The sequence below is a fragment of the Molossus molossus genome, unplaced genomic scaffold (genome assembly GCF_014108415.1).
Source record: "Molossus molossus isolate mMolMol1 unplaced genomic scaffold, mMolMol1.p scaffold_m16_p_19, whole genome shotgun sequence".
Lineage (NCBI taxonomy): Eukaryota > Metazoa > Chordata > Mammalia > Chiroptera > Molossidae > Molossus > Molossus molossus.
The window spans coordinates 32,804,629-32,824,648 of record NW_023425354.1 but is presented as its reverse complement, the minus strand read 5'-3'; the positions used below and the strand labels follow the sequence as shown (position 1 = coordinate 32,824,648).

Sequence of the window (20,020 nt, the reverse complement as noted above, 5' to 3'; positions counted from 1 at the left end):
TGGGCTCAGCCAAGGGTGCGGAGGGTGTGAGTAATGGGGGGCAGGGTTCCAGGGGAGGAGGGCTGGACAGGCTCATCCCTGCGCACCTCTCTAGTTCAAATCCCATCCCTCCCTTCCCCCACTTCCCACTCGCCTACACTTCCTCACCCCTGCTGTCCTGATGGCTGGCCCGTTTCCAATGTGCAGAGATGACTGTCCCACTTTCATGAACCCCTAGACCACTCTTGGTCCCCAGCTCGTGCTGCACCTCACACTTCTTGCTGCTTCTTCTGATGAACTTTTCTAAGACCTGGTTCAGAGGACTCCGTGGGGACATCTTCTCCACGTCCCAAATGACCTGCCCACCAGGCTATTCTTTGTTCACACCCCTTGTCACCACCTGGTTCTTGTGCGCTGCCACCTGTTCTCCTCACTGGATGAACTCCTTGAGGACGGATGTTGGGTGGCCCTGGCCACATGATACACAGGGGACACTCAATCCCCATGGCTTCTTCTCCCCATTCACAACTCAGTCCCTTTCCTGTGTCCAGAGATTATGCCCTCAGCTCCTTCCCACCTGTCATCCCATTGGTCTTCACAACAGTGCAGAGAGGAAAACCAAGACCAGAGAGATGTGGCCAGCTCAAGGTCACATATACCAGGTAGAGCCCGCTGTCCCAGCAGGTCCACTGAACCCAAATATTCCAGCCGTGGTCTGAGTCCCTAGTCCACGAGGACACAGGAAGTCATATCTTCAACAGGAAATACCAATGTGTCCTTCCACGTCATCCGACCACACCCTGTCCCCTCTGTCAGCCTCCTGGCTCCCTTTAGTGGGTCACCCATGCCATCTGGACCTCTACTTACCTTAGCTGCCACTACAAACCATAGCCTACTTTGCTGTGAATGTGGGCTCAGAGCCTCCCTTCAGTCCCCAAGGGGTAACTGTCCAGCAAGGCTTTGCTGGGGGTTTGGGGAGAGCAGCTGAGAATCACCCACTGGGCACCGAAAAGCAGGTGTAAGATTACGAGATGGGTCTACCTTCAGGTGGTCCCAGGCCCACCCTGCTCCACCTAATACCTCATTGCCAAGCCTGTTTGTTGCAAGGGACAGTTCACCTAATCGCCATGAAACCCCCCTCTCCCACCTGGAGTCTCAGCCTCTTCTTCAGGCCAAGAGAGAGAAAGCAGCCTCCCCTTCCAAGACCCACTGACAAGTCCTTGCTTCTCCTGAGGACTGCCGGCATTCCAGGATGATCAAAAATAAGAAAGTCTCGCCCAGCCAGTGTGGCTCAGTGGACTAAGCATCATCCCATGGACTGAGAGGTCCCTGTTCGATTCCTGGTCAGGGCACATGCCCGGGCTGCAGGCTTGATCCCCAGTGGGGGGCGTGCAGGAGACAGCTGATGGATGTCTCTTTCACATGGATGTTTCTATTTCTCTCTCTAAAAAATCAATAAAAATGTATTTTTTAAAAATTAAGAAGAGCCCTGGCCGGTTTGGCTCAGCGGTTAGAGCGTCGGCCTGCGGTACAGAGAGGCCCGGGTTCGGTTCCCGCTAAGGGCATGTACCTCGGTTGCAGTTTGTCCCCGGCCCTGGTTGGTCGTGCGGGTGGCAGCCACTTGATGTGTCCCTTTCACATCGATGTTTCTCTCTCTCTCTCTTCCTCTCTCTCCCTCCCGCTCTGTCTGAACAAAAAATGCAGGAATGTCCTCGGGTGAGGATATTAAAAAAAAAAAAAAAAAATTAAGAAGAAAGCCTCATCCCTTCAGGGGACCTTCACTCCCTGCCCACAGAGTTTCCCTTTGGGACAAACTATCCCAATCCATAGTCTGGGCTGCGTGGTCTAGAATAACATCATGCGGGGGTGCAGCCAAATCACTGTCCAGGGTGGGCTTCCGCCAGCCCAGCCTAGGGGTGCACCTTGCGCTCACCTTGTTCCATTTGGCCTTGATTCGCCAACTTCTGCCAGCACAGACGTGGATCAAGACACCCGTAGACCTTGAGAAGGGGTCCTGGTAGGCTCCTCCCTTAGTGCTCTAGGCAATGGCAGGGTAGGGGTGGCGAGAGGGATGCTCAGGGAAGAGGATGACAGGGTGTGGGGCCCTCTCAAGGTGTCCTGGGGCCCCACTCTATTCCCCCAAATGCCAACCAGGCTGTCTGAGCGTTTCCATCCTGCCCAGGGACATGGGGCCTTCAGATGAACTGAGCTGACCCAACTCCAAACTGGAATAAAATGAGTGAGAGGAGCCATAAACACACAAAATGTGATGTTGGGCAGATGCAGGGAAACATCCTCATCCAGTTAGGGCAACCAGAGTGATCTAGAACACATGGTGTGCTCAGAGAGGACCAGATGCCAACCTGCTCTGCTGCTGCTGGGGCACCTGGTGGGCTGCAGGAATGGTACCTGCAGAACAGCTGGGAAGATTCTGCTAATCCAGATGTTCCCATTTGTCGTCCCCACACCCCCCAGGAGCCAGCTGCCAGTCCTTTCTGGGACCTGGGAGGGGTGCTCATCGCTGCCTCCTGAACTCAGCTGCCTCTTGGCTCCTGGGCAGGCAGAGGGGAACCGCGCCGGGCCTTCTGGGCCGTGGCGGGAAGGCAGGGCTGTCACTCGACATTCGCTGCCAGTCTGAGCCAGGGCTTGGGACAGATTCCAGCAGCTGGAAGAGTGAGCATCAACCTGAAGTAGGAGGAGGCATCCCTCAGGCCCCTTTGACCAGGGCCCCTCTGTTCCTAACTGGTGTGGCAGTAGGGACCACAGGGCTTAGCAGGAGGCAGAATGAAGCCTTGAGTTCTGGCTCAGGCTCCACCAGCCCAGGGGCCTGGGGCGAACCACCTACCTTTCCGCCCTGAGTGTCCTCATCTGTGAGAGGGAAATAACACGAATACACAGCGCCTTCCTCAGAGCAGCTTGGAGAGCTGAGAGAGAGACGGCGTGTGAACTGTGGGCACAGTGCCTGCACAGGGCTGGTCCCGTCCACAGGTTACTCTTTTCACGGGGAAGCCCCTTTACCTCTCTGTTGTGTTAGTTTCCTCCTCTGTAAAGCGGGAGGCTGGAAGGTCTGAGTGTGGCTACCAGGTGAAGCCCCAGCACGAGGCCCAGAATGGAAGCCCCCCGAACAGGATCCCAGTGCGGGCTGGGGTGGAGACCCAGGACGTGACTGCAGAATTGCTGGATGTGCCCACCTCTCTGTCCTCGGCTCCGAGTTTCTATGTTTGGGGCCTAGAGTGGAGAGTTCCCAAGCTGGCGCCACAGAACCCGCACTCTCACTTTATAGCCGAGGACAGTGCAGAACAGAGCGGGGCAGGCACTCGCCCGGGTTTCATAGCCAGTCAGTGGCAGGGCTAGGATGATGTCCTGTCTCCGCTGCCCAGAGAGGGTCCACAAAACCCCCTTGCTGTCGACTTCAAACCTCTCTTCTTTCTTGCTCATCTGAACTCCTCGTTCAGGCTGTTCCTCTTTAGTAAGCAGAGCCCAGGAATAGGGGACCGCCCCAGTACCCCCGGGAGCAGAGACTGCTCGCTGGGGGAGTGTGGGGAGGGGCACAGCGTGGGCCGAGAATGCAGGCTGCTCTGGGCCAGGCTGCCGACAGAGGAGCCAGTGTGCCCAGACATTGAGGCTTTGTGAGCTCTGAGCTCCTGTGTGGGGAAGGTTGTTTTGTTGACCTAACATTGTTTCAGGTTGACTGAGTGGCAGCGTCTTAGCGCCCAAGGGCCAGCTCTTTGGAGCCAGCCAGGGTCTTGGGGAGAGGGTAGCCAGGGCACCCAGGCCTGGAACAAGAGGCGGAGGAGAGGGCTGCCTGGGCCCTGTGAGCACGGAGCAGGTCCCCATGGGGAAGGCTGCAAAGGAAGAGCGAGTCCTCAGGGAGGACACGGAGGGAGGAGAGAGAAGACAGGAGGGAGGTGAGAGGAGAAAGCGCCTGTGCACCTTGGGCCAGAGCAGAGGGGCCTGGCCCAAGGGAGGCTGGACAGGGGCTGGACAGGGGCTGGACAGGGGCAGGACAGGGGCATCCACAGCCTGGGCCAGACCTGCCTGGACGCTGCGAGCTCTGAGAACCTAGCCATCAAACCTTAGTCCACAAAGGAAGACCAGGGGAAGCCTAGGGGCCAGGAGGGAGATGTTGGGGCTGGCCAGCTGGGGTGGGGTGGGCCAGACTCACAGCTGTCCAGATGTGTGTGAGAGATAACTCTGTTTACTGGGCACCCAGGGGGAGCAGGGCGGGAGGGTGAGAAGGGGCTCCTGTGTCCATGGGCGGGCAGATTAGGAGGCGAGGCATGAGTCAGGGGTTTGCAAGCTGCCCCTGGGGCGAAGGAGCGAGAACCGGGTGCTGTTAGAGCGGGTGTGAGCTCAGCTGATCGCAGAGGGCACCAGTGGCTGCAGGAGTTCCTGGAGGGACCCCACGTCTCGTGAGCAGGTGAGAAGGGCCAGGAGGGGCTACGGTGGGTCTTGTGGTGCTTGTGAGGGTCTCTGCAGGTGCCAATGCTAAATTTTTGCCCAAGTGGGCACAGGTGTCCTAACCTCCAAAGGGGTGCAGGTGGGTGGGGTGAGAACATTTCAATGTGTGTTGTTACCCCTAGGGCACAGGCCCATTGGCACCTGCTACTGGGGTGTGCAGGGTGGCCAATATTAGGAAAAGTGGCCGGTGTTAGGAAAAAGAGGCTGGCACGTGGCAACAGAGGTGTTTGTGACTGGTGTGTCAATGTGTGTGTGGGTTCCCGGAAGCCTCCTATTTACCAGCCCCTCAGAACACAGACTCAGGTTTTACCCCCCAGTGTCCTCTTTCCCCCATGTATGGGGGTCCCCAGGTCACCTCATTACTCTCTTAGGAGAAAAGTTGTCAGCTGATACTGCTTCCCATTTGGGGCATTTCAGGGAGTCTACCAGGGAGATCTAACACTGACCCCCTGTAGGGAGTGTACGGAGGGAAGGAGGAGTCCCCAGCCACCAAGGATCTCCAAGCACTTAGGCTAACTCTATGGGATGAAGACTGTAAGTCTAATCTTGATGCCCAGTAGCAACGATAATGATGGCAAACGTCTATGTAGAGTTCCTGAGGTGCCAGGCACTATTTTGAATGCTTTATACACATGAATTTAGGTCTATAACAGGTCTACGAGGTAGATATTATTATCACCCATTTTACAGATGAGAAAACTGAAGCACAGAGAGGTTGAGTCACTTGCCCAAGGTCACACAAGTCAAACAGCTAGTAAATGGCAGGGCTGGGATTTGAACCCAGGCAGTCTGACTGCAGAGTCCAGGCTCTTAATTACTAACAGTAAACCAGCGAATAGCTATTTTATCTTCTGGCAGCAACTCAGTCTAATGGTCAGAGATGTAGCTTGAGTCAGGTAGGCCAGGGTTTAATCCTGTCTCTGATACCTACCTACTAGGGGACCAAAGCTGCTAAACCTCTCCGAACCTCAGCTTTCTCTTCTGTAAAACGGCTAATGACAGGACCCGCTGCACAGGGTGGTGTGGGATTATAAGAGATAAGGCAGTGCGGCTTGGTGTGATGCTGGGGCAATTACACAAAGGTGGTGCTACGCCACCAGGGAGCTCTCCCTGTCATCTGGTCGCCGCCCGCCCCCCACGCCTCTCCAGCTGTGCTCCACCTCCCGGGCTCCAGATGCCCGCTCACCCTTATCTGGCCTTACCCTGGCTGGCTGGCTGGCCAGGTGATTGGTATGCTTCCAGATGCAGGGCAGCGATCAGGGACCAGGTTCTTATCGGTGTCAGGCAGAGCGAGGCCTGCAGCTGGAAGGTGCTGGGCCTGGTGGTGGCAGCAATCTGGGTTATAGGTGCCCCTTTAAGGCCCTGGAAGAGCGCCAGGCACCCCTCTTCTCTCACTGATGTTTCAGAGCCCTGGGGGGAAGGACCTCCTGATATACAGATGGAACGACCAGGACCTAGAGAGAGGCTGGGAGCTGCCCAAGGCCGTCGGGCCCGTCAGTGGCAGAGAGGCAGCCTGGCTCTCTCCCTTCTCTGGTCCTAGAGGCCCCTCTGAGGATCCCACCTCTCAGGTGGGAAACAGGCCAGAGTCCCAGCCTCATGGGTGGGATTTTTAACACCTAAGGTTTAACACTCTAGAGAATTCTAGGGATCTAAGGCCCAGGCAGAGGCAAGGCCAGAGAAGGAAGAAAGAGAATAAATATGAGGCAGGGAAATCTGGGCAGAAGGGGACAGAGGGGGACAGAAGAGGGAAAGAAAAGATGTGTGATCAAGATCTTCAAGAGGAGCCCGGCCAGTGTGGCTCAGTGGTTGAGTGTCGACCAAGAGGTCGCCGGTTTGATTCCCGGTCAGGGCACATGCCCAGCTTGTGGGCCCGATCCCCAGTGGGGGGCATGCAGGAGGCGGCCCATCGATGTTCTCTCTCATCGATGTTTCTATCTCTCTCTCTCTCTCCCCCTTCCTCTCTCTCTAAAATCAATAAAGAAAAAAATATATATATCTTCAAGGGACAAATCCCATGCAGTAGGGACGGTCCCATTCTCAGGCTCTGGGACACTCCCATGGCCAATCACTTGCCCCACCACCACCCCAAGGCAGGGACCCCTCCCGTTCTCAGTTTGGTGGGCCATGCCCCTCTGTCTATCCCGAAGGACTGCACAGCCAGCTCGTCCTCAGAAAGGAAGTTATTTGTATAATCCTTTCTGTATATACTCTCTGCCCGTTGCCCATCATTTCTCACACCTGGGCTATCTCTTTCCCCCTCTCAGCCTTTCAAGACCTCCTGGTGCTTCTAGAGCCAACACCAGTGTCCCCTCCTCCAGAGACATTCCATCCCCTTCTCCACCAATGAGTCCTACTCTTCCTCCTGCCTCGCAGATCCTTGGCACCCAGCACATTCCACTCATAACTTGTGTTTGTCTGAGAGACATGTTATCTCCTGAGCCACTTAGTTTGTCACATACTCCCGGCTTGTCTCCCCAGTCAGGGCTGGGAGCTTCTTGAGGGTAGGGACAGTGTCTCGTTCATCTCAGAGTCCCGCTGCTCAGCTCCGTGCAGGCACAGTGGGCACATTTGTCAGCCTGGCCCAATCTCTCTCCACAATGGCCATGCTGTGTGGGTAAGATGGGAAAAGAAGTCTTTCCATACCAAGCCTGGAACCACCCTAGGGGACCGCTGCCTTGCCCTTGGACTTGTCCTCACATTCCTGGAGTGGGCATACTTTTCTCTCTGCTAGAGACACAACTGGGAAAATGGAAGCATAGGACCCAGTGGTCTCCTGGCTGGGTCCTAGTCACACTAATTTCTCAGTACCGGAGCTCTATGCCTGTAAGGGGAACACATTCTTACATTTACTCAGCTTGTATTTATTAATGATTACTACGTGTAACCATTCTGCTAGGAGTGGGGAATTCAGTGGGGATTGAGACATGCAAGGTCTGCCCTCACGTGTCTTCCCTTCTACAGGAATCATCAGACAACATATGCACAAATGAATCAAGAAACCAGAAAATGACAAATTTAGTTAGTGCATGTTAGAGTGGTCAGGGAAGGAATCTGAAGCAGTAACATTTGAGCTGATATGTGAGAAGGGCTGAGGTATGTGGGGGAGGGGCATCCAAGATGTGGGACAACTGCACATGCAAAGGCCCTGGGGCAGAAAAGGGCTTGGTAAAGAGAACAATGGGATAAGTGGGGAGAGAGCCAAAGAGACAGAGTTCTAGATGAGGTGGGAGAGAGTAGCAGGGCCACCTCATCCAACACATGTGGGCCACTCCCAAGGATGCTGCAGCCCTGTGCCCAGCGCAAAGCAGTAATCTCTGGGAGAAGAGAGAATGTTGTGGAGACTCTCAGAAGAGCTAAGCCCCCTGAAGAGGGGACAGGTCATGCTGCCCTAGGTTTGGCTGAGTCCTGGGGATGGGCAGAAAATGAAGCCAGATGAGTACTGGTGAATGGAGAAAGGATTCAGATTCGAAGGATATACCCATTCTCCCCAAATACCCTTAGCCAGTCAAGCTTCCTCTTCCCTGCACTGCCCCATCTCTCCTTGCCCCTGCACATTGGTCCTTATATCTGCAAATCCAGCTCCTTCCTCCAAGTCTCCACCCATACCTCCTTCCTCTGACCCCACTGTCTCCCAACAACTGGAATATCTCTTCACTCAAATGCAGCCCCCTCTGGGGAGGACCAGGAGATCACAGGATGCCCGGGGCCTCACTCAACCTGTGCCTGTTCTCTGCAGGGACCCGCAGTGCGGGTTATGCTGGGGGCTCAGATCCCTGTGGATAATCAGACAATCAGGACAGCGCCATGGGGGATTTGCAGGTGAGTCCTTGTGGCATCTGCAGGGCTCCTACCTAGGGGCTCTGGGAACCTGGCCCTGAACTCCTACCTTCATGGGGACTCGAGAAGCCCCTACAGCCCAGTCCTGATGGCCACTTCCCACAGGAGGATTACGAAGAGGGGCTGGAAGAAATTCTAGAGCAGGACGAGTATGAAGATCCAGGTGTTCCTGTGTCCCAGGAGGAGGAGCCAGAAGGTAAGCTCCACCCCCTTCTCTCTGCTGGGGTAAGCTGCGGAGCCCAGACAGGGACATTTGGGGACCTTGCCCTCCCCTCTTCTCTGAACTCCTTCCCCCACTGCTCCAGCCCCAGGGCCAGTTCTCCCACAATCCTGGCCGATTGAAGGATAAACAGAGTTTTGTTTGAAATGATCACAGGAGGCGACTGGGGGGTGGGCAGGCCCAGTCACCTGTCACCATCACCGTGCCCCTTAGGTTTGTGAGAGGGCAACCAGGCCTGTCTGGGGCAAAGGAGGAGCCACCCATGCCCATCCAATGCTGGCTTCTATGCCAGGCACTGGCCCTGTTCTGGAAACATTGTTCGGTTTGAGGGTCCAGAGGTCCTGAAAAATTGGGGGTCTTAGGGACCCCCAGGGCAGAGAGACATGGGGGGGGGAACCTTCCTTGGTCTGTCCAAGGTCTTAGTTGGGGAGCCCCAGGCAGGCACCTATTTACTGTCAACAGAACTTAAGTGCAGGCAATTAGTACTGAAGATAAGAGGCTCCTCTGGGAAATGAGGGCTGGGGTGGGGGGCCATGGGGCCATATAAAGGCAGACCCCACCCTGGTGCCCAGAGCTCAGCTTGGAGTAGGGAGAAGTGATGGGCTGGCAGGATTCTTGAGGTGGGTGAGAAGGAAGGAACTGGTCCCAGAGGTGGCATGAGGGAGAAGAGACCCTAAGAGGACCCTGAAAATTGCCATTCAGGTCTTTCCAATGGCCTTGGAGATGACGCCCCTGGTCATCACTGTGGATGGTCCCAGGGTCTTCTACGATGCTCAGATGGGGGTGACAGAGCCAGGCTGGGCCAAGAACAAGCATGGGGAGCCCCAGCCCCAGAGCAGGGGGTTGAGGTGGGGGCACCAGGGTCCCAGCAGGACACCATCCTGCCCAGGTTTCTGGGGCCGATGCCTGTGGCACAGGATTGTCGGGGGTGGGGGGGCAGCACTAACCAGCCTCCGGGTTTTCAGCTCACCCCACCGAGTCAACAGCCACAGACTACCACACCACACTGCAACCAGACACCCACGAGGTAAGGACCCCCAGCCTCCCCCAATTGTTCTCCCTGTACTGCCCTTGGGACCCACCATTCTATCAGGGCTGCCCCCGAGAGGAGCAGCTTCAAACCGGCTGGGCAGAGGGGGGACCCTGCGACATCAGTAGGAGGAAAGAGGACAGCCCCCACTGCACAGAGAGAACGGGGCTCCCTTTCACTAGGAGGGAGTCCACGGGGCAGAGAGAAACTGGCTGCCGGAGGTCTGAGCCCGCAGGCCCTGTGGCCCTGGCTGGGTTGTCAGGTGCTTCCTGGGGAAGCCCAGAAGTAAATAATGCTCTCCTTTGCCCAGGCCCCCTACATCCCTGCTGGGCCCCAAACTGTCTAGCTGATTAATAAATTTGTTCTGCCTTCAGCTAGGCCCTTGAGAGTGGCCACTTGGCCCCGAAGAAACCCAAGAACAAGCTGAGCAACACACCTGCCCAACAATCTTAGAGGCAGGAGATGACCCAGTGACCTGACTTCCCTCTCCTTTCCCTTCTAAGTGCCCACTCTAGCACCCTGTTTGGTCCAGAGGTTCTCCAAATGCCTCTGAAATGAAGTCAGGGGCCCGGTCAGGAAGCCGAGGCCCAGAGCCGGAAGTGTGGGCCGTACCTACAGGACCCTCACGCACCTCCCCACTCCCCCTCTCACTCACACTCCAGGCTGGAGTTCTGGACTGTCCCTCTGAGCTCAGGATCTGCCCCCAAATGCCCCAGTGCCCTGGGCCTCCTACAAACATCTCCTAGGGACTGCTGAGTGTCCGCCATGCCCTGGGCTGCCAGTCTCCCAACGGCCCTGCCCAGAGCCTGACGGACTAATTCAGGTCTGTGGGGCTGCAGGTCTACGTGGAGCTGCAGGAACTGGTGATGGACGAGAAGAACCAGGAGCTACAATGGATGGAGGCAGCGCGCTGGGTGCGGCTGGAGGAGAACCTGGGGGAGGACGGGGCCTGGGGCCGCCCGCACCTGTCGTACCTCACCTTCTGGAGCCTCCTGGAGCTGCAGCGAGCCTTCACTAAGGGTGAGCCCTGACAGGCCCCCTCTGGGACCCCTGCATGTGAGGCTTGGTGGGGAGGAGGAGGGCCACGGTCCAGCTGTCCAGCTCACCCCTCCACTGCCTGCAGGGACTGTCCTCCTGGATCTGCCAGAGACCTCCCTGGCTGGAGTGGCCAACCAGCTGCTGGACGGGTTTATCTATGACGAGCAGATCCGGCCTCAGGACCGAGAGGAGCTGCTCCGGGTCCTGCTACTCAAACACAGGTGGCCTACCTGCCCAGACCAGGGCTCCACTCCCAAAGGGCCTACCTCCCCAGCCCCTGCCCCAAGCTCTCCCTGAGAGTCCAAATGACCCCTCTCTTGCCAGTCTGGAGCCCACTTTTCTTCCAGAATGGCTCCTGCCTCTGACACCTCTTGAGGGGTGGCCATGTCCCCATGTTCAGATTGGGGGACCACTGGTCCCCAGGAGGGCAGACTCTCAAGGCCCTTCCCACCACTCATTCTTCTGGCTCCACCTAGTCATTCCAGACAGAGGCCACCCACTTATATCCGCTACACCCTTCAGAAGAGGCTGATTCTCCCTCTGCCCCAAGGTCTCTACTCTGGTCACTGGGAAGTCCTAGTCGATCCCTCCCGCCACCAGGGCTCTGCTGACAGCAAAACCTGAACAGCTTACTCAGCCCATGTCCCCTTTGGGTCCTGCAGCCATGCTAAAGACCTAGAGGCCCTGGGGGGTGTCAAGCCCACGGTCGTGACCCGCTCCGGGGACCCCTCACAGCCTCTGCTCCCCCAACGCCCCTCGCTGGAGACTCAGCTATTCTGTGAACAGGTGAGGCTGTCGCAGGGATGTATGAGGAGTGCCGGGAACATGGTTAGAAATGAGAGTAGGGAGGGAGGAGGGGCCCGGTGCTCTGATGCTCTTCTTACCTCCCTCCTTCGGACAGGGAGAGGGGAGCAAAGAAGGCCGCTCACCTTCTGGAATTTTGGAAAAGATCCACCCGGATTCCGAGGCGACCCTGGTGCTTGTGGGTAAGCAATGGTGCTTCCTACCCACTCACCCCTCCACACCCCTGCCTCCACCTTCTGTCCTGGCCCGACCTGCCTCTCCCTAAGCCTGGACCCCAGCAGTGCCCCTCAGCTTGGCCAGACCACCTCATGTCCCCCACCTCGTCCCACAGGCCGAGCCACCTTCCTGGAGCGGCCCGTACTGGGCTTTGTGCGGCTGCAGGAGGCCGCGGCGCTGGAGGACGCGGTGGAGCTGTCCGTGCCCGTGCGCTTCCTCCTTGTGTTGCTGGGCCCCGAGACCTCGCACACTGACTACACCCAGCTGGGCCGGGCTGCTGCCACCCTCATGTCAGAGAGAGTAAGGAGGAGCCGGCGAGGGCTGGGGGAGCCCAGGAGCTGGGTAGCAGTTGAGGCCCATTCTCCACTGGCCTGGGTCACTTTAGCTTCACTAGTTTGGCCCATTCAGTCAGATCCAGCTGCTTCTGACCTGTCTGGCCCGGCCCAGCCCCGCCGATCTCGCCTGGCCTAACCTGGCTCACTCTGACCTGGTTCTCCCTGGTTAAGTCTGGCTGGCATGGCCTAGTCTGCTCTGGCTTCATATGGTTTGCTGTAAACCCCCTGGTTTGCTCGAGTTCGGTCTCCTTTCTTCACTCAGGGCCTTGTCTGCCCCCCAGAACTCTTCATGATACGGGGTACAGGAGGTGGGCAAGAAAAGCAATTCCTGGGTGAACTGGGAGCTGGATAACAGGGTTCTGGTCCTCAGGGGCCCTGGCTGTGGACTCTTGGGTCCAGGCAACCCTGACCCTCTCTCTCTGGCCCCAGGTGTTCCGCCTGGATGCGTACCTGGCCCAGAGTCGGGAAGAGCTGGCGCGCTCCCTGGAGGGCTTTCTGGACTGCAGCCTGGTGCTGCCTCCGTTGGACGCCCCCTCGGAGCAGGCCCTACTCAGCCTGGTGCCTGTGCAGAGGGAGCTGCTGCGAAGACGCTACCTGCCCAGCGCTGCCAAGCCGGACCCCAGCTTCTACAAAGGCCTAGGTACCTGCCCTGCCCAGCCCAAGGCTGAGCCCCACAGCCCCTCAGACACCCCAGCGAAGCCCTGTGAGCCCCTGCCTCCCTTCTTCCCATAAATACCCAGATGTCCCTTCATCCTATCATCTCCCCACCCAGCTTCCTTGGCCACCCCATTCCCATCAGATCCCCATTCAACTCCCCTCTCCCCACACCTCTCCCTGTTTTCCCCTATGATTATGGTCCTATCTTTCACTACAGATTTAAATGGAGGGGTCCCTGCTGGCCCGGACGACCCTCTGCAACGAACAGGCATGCTCTTCGGGGGCCTGGTGCGTGACATAAAGCGTCGCTACCCTCGCTACTTGAGTGACATCACGGATGCACTCAGCCCCCAGGTCCTGGCTGCCGTCATCTTCATCTACTTTGCTGCCCTGTCACCTGCCATCACGTTCGGCGGCCTCCTGGGTCAGTTCTTCTGCATGCCCCCCAACGTTACCTTCTGACCCTCTGGCCTCTGTGTGGGCCCTGGCATCTGCCCTGATCCGACACTCTGGACCCCTGCATCAGCCGGCCCATGAAATGCTCCGCTGGCCCTTGGAAATGATCTCCTGACCTTGACCGCATTGTAACTTCTACCCACAGGAGAGAAGACCCAGAACCAGATGGGGGTGTCGGAGCTGCTCATCTCTACAGCGGCGCAGGGCATTCTCTTCGCCCTGCTGGCGGCTCAGCCCCTGCTTGTGGTTGGCTTCTCGGGACCCCTGCTGGTGTTTGAGGAAGCATTCTTCTCGGTAGCTCTGCTCTGGCCCGCCGTGACCCTGTACCTGGCCCCTGGCCCCCTGCCTGAGGCACAGTGCAGCCCTGTTTGTCTGACCCCAGCTCCCTCTGACCACCCTGCAGTTCTGCGACAGGAATAACCTGGAGTACATCGTGGGTCGTGTGTGGATCGGCTTCTGGCTCATCCTAATGGTGGTGCTGGTGGTGGCCTTCGAGGGCAGCTTCCTGGTCCGCTTCATCTCCCGCTACACCCAGGAGATCTTTTCCTTCCTCATCTCCCTCATCTTCATTTACGAGACGTTCACCAAGCTGATCAAGGTGAAGTGTGAACGAGCATGGGGGTGCGCGTGTGTGAGATTGGGCATAAACTGTGTGACTCTGTGTCACTGCACACGTGTCTGTGCGGCATTTGTGTGGCTGTGTTTTCACATCATGTGACTATGACCACATACACGTTGACACTTGCTGCCGGTCTTCTTGCCATGACTGTGCAGAGTGACTGCAAGAGAGGGCACCTCTAGGTGCACATGTCCATGTTTATAACCACACCCAGACTGACTAGTGGGTGTGTGTGTGAAAGTGAAATGGGAGATCGCACGCGTGGTGGGGGTGGTGGGGGCAGTTACTGAGGCTCTGATGTTCTCCCTCTCTCTCGCACCTGCCCTCAAGAACTGCAGATCCTATGAACTGAGAACCCTGCCCCCTCAGCTCTGTCACCTTAAACTATGCCTGCTTCTGTGTCTGCATTTTATATGGAAGAAGGGGGAACACTGTATGTCTGCCCCTGATTCTGTTGGTTGGTGGGTCTTTCCAAGCCCTTCAAGCACTGCACTCTAGCCTTCTCATGTCTCCCAGGCCCTGGGTGATCTCTCTCTCTCTCTCTCTCTCTCTCTCTCTCTCTCTCTCACACACACACACACACTCACACACACACACACACACTCACACACACACATTGCCTTCATGGCCCACCCCACACAAGCCTGGCCTGTAGAGTTTCATTGACTCTCTGTTACCATGTCAGCTGAGGAAGAAGCTAGGTGGGTGGGTGGTGGATGGGTAGCTGGGTGATGGACAGGGGGTGGTTGGGTGGGAAGGAACAGGGCGCCTTGGTTTTCTGCTGCAGATCTTCCAGAGCCACCCGCTGCAGAAGCATTACCAGCACAATGTGACGCTAGAGCCCAAACCTCAGGCGCCCCTGCCCAACACAGCCCTCCTCTCCCTTGTGCTCATGGCTGGCACCTTCTTCTTTGCCATGATGCTGCGCAAGTTCAAGAACAGCTCCTACTTCCCTGGCAAGGTCAGCACATTGTCTCCACCTGCCCTTGCCCACCCTGCCCTGTCCCAGTCCAAAGCACCCCCCACCCCGGGTTTCCCCAGTGCCATTAGCTCCCCTTCTTACCCTAGACTCTCATTCCCAATTCCAAGCCTCCCTAACCCCCTCCTCATCCAGAATCTCACTTTCAGGCAAGCCCGTCTCCCTTTCTCAGCATGCCCAGGCTGAGACCCCAGTGGAGAACCAGGGACAGTGCTCGGAAGGGGTAGAGAACTGTGGGGCCAGAGGTGGAGCTGGTTCAGAGCAAGACAGGGCGTTAGATGCTGACGTCCCCTGGGAAGAGCAGGGCCCCCAGGGGGAAGATGGGGAAGGAGTGGAGGCAAGTGGGGGGTGGGGAGCAACTGGGCACTAACCACTGGTTCTTCCACCTGCCTTCAGCTGCGACGGGTCATTGGGGACTTTGGGGTTCCCATCTCCATCCTGATCATGGTCATAGTGGATTTCTTCATCCAGGACACCTACACCCAGGTGACCCTCTCCTTCCACCCTCATTTCATTTCCCCAGCTTGCTCCCTCCCCAGAACGGCTTTCTCAAACCTGAAGTCAGCTAAAACCATCCTTCCCTCCTCCTGCCTCCCCTGAGAGCCCCCCGTTCCTCCCACAGCCTGCAGGGCCCCTCCTGCCTAAGCAAGGGCCTGGGCCAGTTTGCTCCCTGTACTCCTTAACTCAGGGCAGCAGGAAAGAATCTGCTTTGGAGCCAGGCAAATCTGAGCACGACTCTCACTCTGCCATCAGATAACAAGCCACATAACCTCTCTGACCCTGTTGCCAAATCTATAAAGTTGGAAATGAGATGTACGTAAAAGGCTTAGTGTAAGGACTGGGTACAAAGTAGGTGCTCAGTATAAGTGAACTCCCAAGTGTCCAGGACCCTGTGTCCTCGTCTCCACCTTTCCCCATCCCCCTGCCCCAGTGTTCTTACCAGCATCCCCCTCCTACAGAAACTCAGCGTGCCCACAGGCCTTAAGGTGTCCAATTCCTCGGCCCGGGGCTGGATCATCCACCCACTGGGTTTGTATTCCGAGTTCCCCATCTGGATGATGTTTGCCTCCGCTCTGCCGGCACTGCTGGTCTTCATCCTCATCTTCCTTGAGTCCCAGATCACTACGTAAGAGCCAGGGTGGGGCTGGGCTGGGAGAGTTTGGGCAGAGAAAGGGAGAGGTTCCAGGTAGGCAAAACACGAAGGACCGCTGCTAGTTGGTCTCAGTGGAATGTGTGGCCCTCCCTACTCACAGGAATGATGGACAGGCAGGGGCAGGGCCAGTTTTTGTGGGACCTGACAATGCCTCATTTGGGGAGCCCGTTTAGGAACAAGAACACAAAATGAGAAGTACAAAGTAAGGTGCCAGATCTTGGAAGGCACTTGTACCAGTGATGCTCCCTGGAGCCTATGATTCATTAGCTTCAGAGTAAATCTGCCTGTGGACATTCTAGGTGATGTCTGAGACACTTCTGTTCTGAGAGTCTGGATTCTCTAGATGGGGCGGGAAGGTGAGGAGCAAGGAACTCCAAGGGAGATGGGCACAGAAGGATAAACTGAGGTACATAGAAACTGAAGTATGGGGAAGGAGGGAGGGGATGTAGGAGGGACAGTAAGGAGAGCCCTGCTTACCCCTGGCCTTCCTCACCCCCAGGCTGATTATCAGCAAACCAGAGCGCAAGATGGTCAAGGGCTCCGGCTTCCACCTGGACCTGCTGCTGGTCATTGGCATGGGGGGGTTGGCCACTCTCTTTGGGATGCCCTGGCTCAGTGCCACCACTGTGCGTTCTGTCACCCATGCCAATGCCCTCACCGTCATGGGCAAGGCCAGCTCACCAGGGGCTGCAGCCCAGATCCAGGAGGTCAAGGAGCAGCGGATCAGCGGGCTCCTGGTCTCTGTGCTTGTGGGTGAGTGAGGGCTGCCCTCACCCTCTGGCCCTGGCCCTGGCCTCCAGCCTCTGCCCCTTAGGATCCAGCCCTCTCCAGCCCTCCTGACACACCTGCTGCCCACATCTCCCTAGTGTGTTATTCACATGATGGGATTCTGGAGGAAATTTCCAAGGCACTGAGATGGGCACCTGAGCAGGGAAGAAGGAGGCCTCCCTGACTAAAGCCTTCTCCAGACAGAAGTTCATAAACTGTGGGCTCCAGCCTTGCCCTATTGCTACCTCGGTATCTCTTCTTGTCTCTGGGCCTCAGTTTCCCTTTTTGCACCATTAGAGGTTTATTAGATGTCCCTGAGGTCTCTCTAGCTCAGCTGCTCTATGACTGCTGCAAAGGGTAGTGCTCCAGGCATGACCTGGGGGTGGAGGAGGAGAAGACAGAGCGTTGATCTGAGTCTAGAGCAGCGGTGAGTCCAGCACATGGTGTGGGCAGCACATGACCACTGATGGAGATACCAGGGAAGCTTCTTAAAGAAGGCGAGGTTGATGTTAGCTGGAGGAGGGTTAGGATTTGGATAGGTGGAGGGTGAGGAGGCATTCTGGGCTGGGGTGAGGAAAAAAGTGGGCTTTTCTGACCTCTCCGACTCCCCTAGGTTAGAGGAGTAGGCTTTGAAATCAGGCAGGTCGGAGCTTGACTCCCTGCTCTGCCAGTTACCAGCTGTGTGGCCTTGAGCAAGTTGCTTCACCTCTCTGAGTCTGTTTCCATCTGTAAAATGGGGGCAATACCTATTAAAAAGATCCACAGAGCCCTAGCCGGTGTGACTCAGTAGTTAGAGCATCATCCCATGAACCCAAAGGTCATGGGTTCAATCCCCGGTCCGAGTGCGTATGGGAGGCAACCCATGGATGTGTCTCATTCTCTCTCTCTCTCTCTCTCTCTCTCTCTCTCTCTTACTCTCATTTCGTCTCTCTCTAGAAAAAAAAAATCCTTGGGTGAGGATAAAAAAACAAAAAACGGATCTACAGAAAGGGCTCTACATGGCACCTGCAGTTTCATTCCCCAGACCTGGTGCCAGTCCTCCAGGGCACGTGAAGCTGAAAGTCTGTGCTTCTCCTGCAGGCCTGTCCATCCTCATGGGGCCCATCCTGTCGCACATCCCCCTGGCTGTGCTGTTTGGCATCTTCCTCTACATGGGGGTCACGTCCCTCAGCGGCATCCAGCTCTTTGACCGCATCTTGCTTCTCTGCAAGCCGCCCAAGTACCACCCGGATGTGCCCTACGTCAAGCGGGTACAGGGCCCTCTGGCTGCCCAGCCCGGGGTTGGGTGGGAGTGATTGGTGCCCTGCAGGCGATGACCCCGCCTCTGCCCGCAGGTAAAGACCTGGCGCATGCACTTGTTCACGGGCATCCAGATCGTCTGCCTGGCAGTGCTGTGGGCAGTGAAATCCTTCCAGGCCACCTCGCTGGCCCTGCCCTTCATGCTCATCCTCACAGTGCCTCTGCGCCGGCTCCTGCTGCCACTTATCTTCAGGAAGCTGGAGCTCCAGTGTGTGAGTGGCTGCTCCCACCCCACCCCTCCAGGCCCGGGGCAGGAGGGAGGGTGCGGAGAGAGCAGGAGCTGGAGGGCAGGACTCCAGAGCGGGCGCAGGGAGGGCACATCAGAGGGGGTGGGTCTCAGAATGAGGAGAGAACAGTGGGGTTGAGGCCTAGATCTGGGGCCGGCATTCAGATCCTGGAGCTGCCACGTCCCAGCCTAAGACCTAGAGCGAGTGGCCCCGTTTTTCTGTGCCTTTGGTTTGTTCACCTGTAAAAGGAGGAGTAGTGACAGGGTTGGTGAGAGGGTTAAGAGACACACAGGTTGTGTTCCACATGAGCTGTCCGGACCACAGAGCAGCTGGTCCTGTGGTCTTCCAAATCATTTTGGAAGAGTCGCACCTCCAGGAGAATTCTAAGACATGACACGGGTCGCTGTGGGGCTGCCCTGGTGAAGGAGCCCCCTGCCTGCCCTCTGGATGTCTGCCCCCCGCAGAGGTCACTAGATGCCCAGGGGCTCCCCACCCTTTGGAAATCTCTCAGGTTGACCAACCCTGGGGGCAGGACTCATCCAAGGTTCAAAGAGAGCCAGGCCCTCTCCTAACTCCAGAGGGGCCTCTTGGTGCTGGGGAAGGGCTCATCTGGCTTCTGGGCCACTCACCCTCTCTCCTTCCTACCCCACCCTCCAGCTGGATGCTGACGACACCAAGGCAACCTTTGATGAGGAGGAAGGTCGGGATGAATACGACGAGGTGCCCATGCCCGTGTGAGAGGATGGCCCGGGCCTCAGACCTCTCCCCATGCCACTGCTCCACTTTATCGGGAAAAGCAGAAGTTCAGGGGTACCTCGTGGATGCCCAGGTCCCTCCTGGGCGGCATCTGAGGCTCTGGGTGGGGGAAGAAAGGGGTGTCTCGGAAACCTTCCACGATGGGTAGACTGGCTCTTCTGGCTAGAAATGGCCAGTGGAGCCCACGTTAGGGCATGCACTGTGCAGGCCCTCCTGCACTGCCGCATGGGGACACCTGCTGGGACACAGATCTGAGCCCCACTTCCCATGGCACAGACCTGGGTAATAGCGAGGGAGTGAGGTAGGAGGGTGGGTTCAAGCTCCTGCTTGCTGTGTGACCTTGAGCAACTCACTTATCCCCTCCAGCCTCTGCTCCCTCTTCTGTAAAATGGGTATATCAATAATAATACCCACATTACAGGATGGTTACTAAAAACCAAAGATAAATGTGAACAAAGGGCTTTGTCAACTCTGAAAGGACTATCATGCTATAGTCGTCATTCTTCTTCAAGCCTTCCCAAGGTCACACAGCTCCTGAGCCATACTGCTGGGATTTGAACCAGGTCTCCTGATTCTGAGGCCAGAGTCTGTGCTCTCCTTCTGTCATCCACCTTCCCAGGCTTAGAGATGTCCCTGCTGACTCCTCCCTTCCCTTCCTCTGCTCCCACCCCTACCTGGGGACTTTTCTCTGGAGCAGAGGGAGGTGCCCTGGTGACCGCAAGGTGCGGGCGATGAGAAAATCAGGGCTGGGACTCAGGCCTCCTGTGTTTGTTCCCTCCCCCAAGCTCTCACCCATTCACTCATTCATTCATTCCACAAACACTGACTGAGCCCCTGGACCCTGTGGATACAGAGGTGACTGAGACAAGACCCTGCCCAGGGGCGGGGAATGATGGGCAACTCACAGTCTGTCCTAGATTTGGTAGGGGGGGAGGGGGGTAAAGGAGGGGAGGGGGGTTTTTGTAATTTATTGATTGTGTATTTTCTCAGAGCTGTCACTGTACTGTGGCTTCACACACCCCCAGGCCCCCACATTAGCGACCCACTGCCTCCAACCCCACCCAAGCTGAATCTTGGGGAGAACCCAGATTTGACCAGTTGGGGTAGGTGACAGTGGATTCTACAGAATATGGGCACAATCTATTTTTTTTTTAACAAAAATATAAAAAGAGTTGAAAGAACTGGA

At 56.9% G+C, this 20,020-nt stretch overlaps 1 protein-coding gene and 1 long non-coding RNA gene across 3 annotated transcripts; one reads left to right on the top strand and one right to left on the bottom strand.

Annotated features, from left to right (window-relative positions):
• Window positions 1–1,935: 1,935 nt before the first annotated feature.
• On the bottom strand, window positions 1,936–3,156 carry LOC118633825. Its single transcript, XR_004960272.1, has 3 exons — window positions 2,998–3,156; window positions 2,825–2,903; window positions 1,936–2,017 (listed from the first exon to the last, which is right to left on the bottom strand). It is a non-coding gene; the product is annotated as an uncharacterized LOC118633825 (long non-coding RNA).
• A 1,089-nt stretch (window positions 3,157–4,245) lies between these two features.
• Window positions 4,246–19,311, top strand: SLC4A1 (solute carrier family 4 member 1 (Diego blood group)). Of its 2 annotated transcripts, none has more exons than XM_036267877.1 (20): window positions 4,246–4,399; window positions 8,106–8,259; window positions 8,383–8,473; window positions 9,463–9,524; window positions 10,367–10,547; window positions 10,651–10,786; window positions 11,228–11,351; window positions 11,467–11,551; window positions 11,701–11,885; window positions 12,350–12,560; window positions 12,795–13,001; window positions 13,179–13,327; window positions 13,437–13,631; window positions 14,440–14,613; window positions 15,028–15,117; window positions 15,591–15,757; window positions 16,284–16,537; window positions 17,633–17,802; window positions 17,887–18,063; window positions 18,736–19,311. In XM_036267877.1, the coding sequence occupies exons 2-20, from the start codon at window positions 8,245–8,247 to the stop codon at window positions 18,814–18,816; spliced, it is 2,754 nt and encodes a 917-aa protein (XP_036123770.1). In that variant the 5' UTR covers window positions 4,246–4,399; window positions 8,106–8,244; the 3' UTR covers window positions 18,817–19,311. The 2 variants fall into 2 exon arrangements, with proteins under 2 accessions (XP_036123770.1, XP_036123769.1); XM_036267876.1 differs by having other exon boundaries at window positions 4,248–4,399; window positions 8,177–8,259.
• Window positions 19,312–20,020: the final 709 nt, after the last annotated feature.

Excerpts from the sequence above, each read along its gene's own strand:
- SLC4A1 (XM_036267877.1), top strand. Across the intron at positions 13,002-13,178 it reads CACGTTCGGCGGCCTCCTGG|GAGAGAAGACCCAGAACCAG; the intron begins GTCAGTTCTTCT and ends TTCTACCCACAG. Across the intron at positions 13,632-14,439 it reads CGTTCACCAAGCTGATCAAG|ATCTTCCAGAGCCACCCGCT; the intron begins GTGAAGTGTGAA and ends TTTCTGCTGCAG.